Source organism: Drosophila erecta, unplaced genomic scaffold, assembly GCF_003286155.1.
Source record: "Drosophila erecta strain 14021-0224.00,06,07 unplaced genomic scaffold, DereRS2 tig00000126-arrow-pilon, whole genome shotgun sequence".
Classification (NCBI taxonomy): domain Eukaryota; kingdom Metazoa; phylum Arthropoda; class Insecta; order Diptera; family Drosophilidae; genus Drosophila; species Drosophila erecta.
In genome coordinates, this window is record NW_020825209.1 from 1892087 (window position 1) to 1897120 (window position 5034).

The 5034-nt window shown below is 47.0% G+C and overlaps 1 protein-coding gene across 1 annotated transcript; it reads right to left on the bottom strand.

Moving 5' to 3' along the window:
* Positions 1-687: 687 nt before the first annotated feature.
* Positions 688-4896, bottom strand: LOC6550897 (dynein regulatory complex subunit 4). The gene is made up of 5 exons (XM_001976769.3): positions 4810-4896; positions 3655-3697; positions 2280-2444; positions 1924-2227; positions 688-1850 (listed from the first exon to the last, which is right to left on the bottom strand). The coding sequence occupies exons 1-5, from the start codon at positions 4810-4812 to the stop codon at positions 926-928; spliced, it is 1440 nt and encodes a 479-aa protein (XP_001976805.1). The 5' UTR covers positions 4813-4896; the 3' UTR covers positions 688-925.
* Between the last annotated feature and the right edge of the window lie 138 nt (positions 4897-5034).

The window sequence follows — 5034 nt, forward strand, 5'->3', positions numbered from 1 at the left end:
CAGATCCATTGAGTAAGAAACCACATCATCAGTAATATACGGCTCGACTTTGACTCTCTCCTTCTCGCTCCTGACCCGCATTATCAATATATCTTATTCTGTCATTAGTATTAGTCGCAATTCGGATTGTACGCGCATTTCCAAAATGTTCAACTCCTTGCTAACGTATTCCAGAAGGTTTTTATAAGCATATACATAAACGTATACATACTTCTTATACACTACCCTAGGCTAACGTTGAATAAATTATGAATGATTCGAACCGCACTTGCCATTCGTATTTACTGGGTCTATTTGGTCGCGTGGTTTGTGGACTGTCTATATATCTTTAAATACGGATACTGGATACGAAACAAACAAAAAATATGTGTCAACTTGCGTTGGTTCAAGTTTTATTGCTTCCATATAATTTTTGAGGAGATTTTATGTAATACACTTCAGGTAAGCACAGAATGAATAAATTCTTAAAGTTCTAAACACCACTACCAATTTACGTTTTCTGTGCCTACAAAGGCGGGATTATTTATTGGCTGTCTCCTCGTTTTCTGGTTGATTAAATTCTCCATTTGCGTTTGAGGGTCTTAACTTGTTATGATCATTAAGTAAAATGCGCTCCATCTTGCGTCTCATTTTAATCCAAGATATTGTGACATTGTTTTTTTTTCTTTTTGGTAAAAATATAATTCGATAGTTTTTTTTTTGCCTTTTTGCTTCTGGATTTTAAGCTGATCCCCTTTACTTTGCTACCTTTAATCGCTTTGTAATATAGTCTGATGACGGCATGTCTAAAGTTATAGTCCTGGAGTTCCGATTTCTTTGGTTGTTGGTTTTGAGGTCAAGTACCCACGTATTTCAAGTATTCAAGTACCCGTCTAAATATATTTGTGATCCGACTTCTGAATGTGACTGTTTTCTTCTGCAGATCCTACTTATTCTCGGTGATTATGCCCGCAGGACCGCACACGTACAGCTGCTGTTGGTCCCGATCCCTAAGGGGCTTGTAGCCCAGCTCGTCGGTGGGCACACCATACTGCTTGAGCTTGCACTCGTAGGTTTCCAGGAGATCGTCGTGGGCCTTCCGGGCCTTGGCCACCTCATAGCGCAGGTCGAGGATGATCTTGTTCTTCTCATCGATGATGTTGCCCACCCGTTCGTCCAAGGAGGTCAGCTTTTCGGCGAAATTGGGTGCGCATGTGGCGATCGTTTCGTGCAGGACAATGCTGCGCTTCTCATCCTCGCGCATCAAAGCGGCGATCTTGCGCTCCAGTAGGACATTCTTCAGTCCGGTCTTCTGCTGCAGCTCCACGATCACATCGTTGAAGCGCTCCTTGAGCCCCTCCCGTTCCGCCACCAGAGAGTCGTTTCGCAGGATCAGCGTTTCCGCCTCCCAGGTAAGACCCTTCACCTTCTTTTCCAGCCGTGTGTTGCGCGTCTTGAGGCGACTCAATTGCTGTTTATCCCGCTCGTAGAACTCCAATTTGCGGCGATACTCGTTCAACTGGATATTGGCGTGCTCCAAGGGCTCCTTCAGTCGCCGATTCTCGGCTGCCGTGTCCGCGGCGATTCGGTCAGATCTCTCCGCCTGTTTGCGCAGATGCTCCAGCTGCTCCTTCATGCTGCCAATCAGCGCCAGGTTGTTAAGCGTGATGTCGTTGTAGTAGTTCTTCATGTCGTTGAAGGCCAGATCGTGGTGGTCCTGCAGGTCCTTTATCTGCTGGTTCTTGCGCTCCTCCACCTCGAACATTTGGGTGCCGTAGAAGAGGTCCAGCTTGGCCTTCTGCTCGATCATCTTCTCCTCGTGGAGCATCTCGTTGTCCTTGCGCTCGCGTTCGAAGGTGATGCGCTGCTCTCTGTCGAAATGCGAAATCAATTACCTTTGATAGTTAAAATTTGGCATTTGGCTGTCAATCTGATGGTACCCACAGCAGCTTCTCGTTGAAGTGAGCCTCCATTTGGCGCAGCTGCATCTCGCTCATCTCCATTCTCTCGCGAAGCATCCGGCGCAACTGGCGCTTGTCCCTCTGAAGCTCGTTTTCCTGTAGAACATGGTGCTCCTGCGCCAACTTCAGTTGGGTCATCGCCTCAGCCCGAACCTCGCCGAGCCTGTTGTGGTTCTCGAACTGCAGATGCTTCATCTGCTGCATCACATGCTTGGTGTCGATATCCGCCAGATCCTGTGTGGCCTCGATCTCCTTGTCCTTCTGCTGCAACTCGTAGCGCGTCTCATCTGAGTAGGAAAAATAAGTAAAGGCAGGGAACATTCCTTGGTACTCACTCACCCAGCTGCTGGCGCGTGATCTCCCAAAAAGTGCGAATCTTATCCCGCTCCAACTGGAAGTAGTTACGCTCCTCCCGCTCCCGATCCATTTCTGCTTTTAGCCGGAGGGCAAAAGCCTCCAGCTGGTCGCGCGTCATCGCCGAGGTGTCCACGCCATCGATGAGCACTGGGAATGGATTGAAAACGTTTGCAGTCAGCAATATTCAGCCAAATATTCGATGTCATCCATCAATAAGATATGGAATGAAATTCCATATTAATAACACCCTTTAAAGCTAATTACCAAATGGATTCTTGAGTTGGTTATTTTCCAATATTGGGCTGGGAGTCAGTGAAAAGTTTGCTCCGCATATTGGGGCACCCCGCCCTTATGGCTATTTAATGAGAGCGGCACGCCTGGTTACCCTCTTCTTCCCATTTTTACCCCCTTTCGACATTTTTAGTCCTGCCGCGCCCCTTTCCTTAGCCACTGCCCGCATATGTGGCCCACAGCAGACCGTGTTGTAATTGTTTTCTGTAATTGGCATCGTTGGCCGGCTGGTGCCAGGACTCGGCCTAGGAAGGGCTACTAGGACCACCAGGACTAGCAGGAGACGAACTAGAAGCCACACCGAGGAAAATGCCCAAGGACATTGCATTCTAGTGCTCACTTCAAAGTTGCGGAGCGCGGTTAAACTACTTAACGAACGTGATACCTACACTTATCACTCATGAAAAACTATGATATAACTGGGAGTTTTCTTGTTTTCCACAAGACCAAGAGCGTTTTTCAGTGCATGCATAGAAACAATTATGTGCGTTAGATGTTCCAGAGAGCGGAGGAAGGTCGGTGGTCCGGGGTCGTGGGTCTGGGGAACTACAGTGTGCTCACTCGTGCAAATTAAGTGGACAGTTTGGCCCCCCTGTTTTCCCCTTTAAATTTTCGGGCTGCCAGGCTGCGCCGGAGCAACTGCATCGGAAATTTCTTGTCCTCGGGCGCTCCTTCCGCCACTTTGGCCCATGGGGCGCCTGCCTGCTTCTCTCCTCACGCAGATTATCGTTATTTACTAATTGTTTTGCTTGGCCTTTTTAAATTGCCCTGAATGACCAATGTCCGCCATTCCAGCTGCCCAGATATCCAACTACCCAGCTACCCAACTACCCAGCTACCCAGTGGAGGCACCCTGCTGCCATTAATGTTCCGAAAATGAATTGCCAGGCAGTCCTCGTCCATGTTCCGTTTGTCTACTCGTGGAGGCTCTTTAACAGCCGGTGTTCTTAAAGAGGACACTAAATGAATTTTGCCACAATTAACTGATGTGCTTCAATCAGTTAAGTTTATGAATTGATTAATCTATGCTGTATGCTATGGTGTATTTCACTTGAGCCTTACTTACCTGGCAATTTTTTGCCCTTTTTGCCCTTTTTCCCCTTTGGCGGCTGTAAGAAAATAATGAAATTATTAATTTGATTTTGAACTCAGACAGAACTAATACACATTTGAAGACAAATTATTTAATTCACTTAAAGGAACTGAACTGCGTAGAAACCTCGAGTTGAAGTCTGCCGCTGAACTTGCCCCAAAGAATTTCCACATTTGTCTATGCAAATTGAAAGAGTTCTCCCCTTTCAGGAGAATGGAAATGGGGACTGGCGCAATTGTCGTCTGCAGCTCGCCACTATTTTTCGCACTTTAAATCCTTTAACAACGTTTAATTCGATTCCCTTCACGTGGGAGAAAGGCAGCGAAAGGCGGAGAAAGGAGGAGAAAGGCGGAGAAAGCGGGCAACTGCCATCGTTGCTTTAAATAATGTGATGGCGCGGCTTTCAAAACAATTTCGCAACAGCTGTTGGCTGTTGGCTGCTGGCTTATTGCATATTTTATGACTGCAAATTATTCAAAAATTTTCGAAGCCGCCTGCGCCCGTCGCCGACCGCGCATTCGCATGTCCAAAGGCACCATATATATATATATATATATATATATGTAGCGGATGGAAAAAAGGCGGATATATGTTGGGGGCAGGTCTATACATAAACAAATGATCGAAAATAGACAACCAGCAGGAGTTGGAGAGTCGAAGGGCGCAAAGGACTCCAGCTTGACTGCTATAAATACACAGTGGAGCTAACTACGTTATCAGTGGGGATAACTACGAGTTCTCTGAAGCTTAGCCTTATCAAAAATAGGTTCCCCTATATATGCATTTATATAGGCAGGCAGTACTATTAGCTGTTTTGAAATGCGTAATGCCGACGTGGACATTTCGACCAGCAGGACAGCCCAGCCGAGGCTTCACTGTAGCCCACTCGCAAAGTGCAGTTTGTATATGCAGCAACAGCAACAGCCTGGCTTGGCATGAAAAATTGAATGCGCCGCTTGCAGTGCAACTGAAAAAATCTGTAAAAAGCTGAGACTAAAAGGAGCAGCGGCATGGAACCGGAAATCGGAAATCGGAAGGAGGCGGAAACTGCTGGCCAAGCAGTGCGGCCATAAGGCGGCCGAATGTGTGCACTGCTTTGTTAATGTGATTTAACAACTTATTGCTTACCATACTGCTGCCGGTGCTTCTTTCTTACGATTCCTCTGCTCAAAATGAGAACCACTTCGCTTTGACCTTTCCTGCCAACTGAGTCCTGACGTCTGATGTCCTGCCGTCCAGCAACCAAACAAACTTATCGATAAAGCAGTTGGCAATGTGTGCGTGTCGTGTTTGCGTCTGTGGGTATCGCCGGGCAACCGGAAGCCGAGTTTGAAGGTTGAAGCGCTGTCTTCC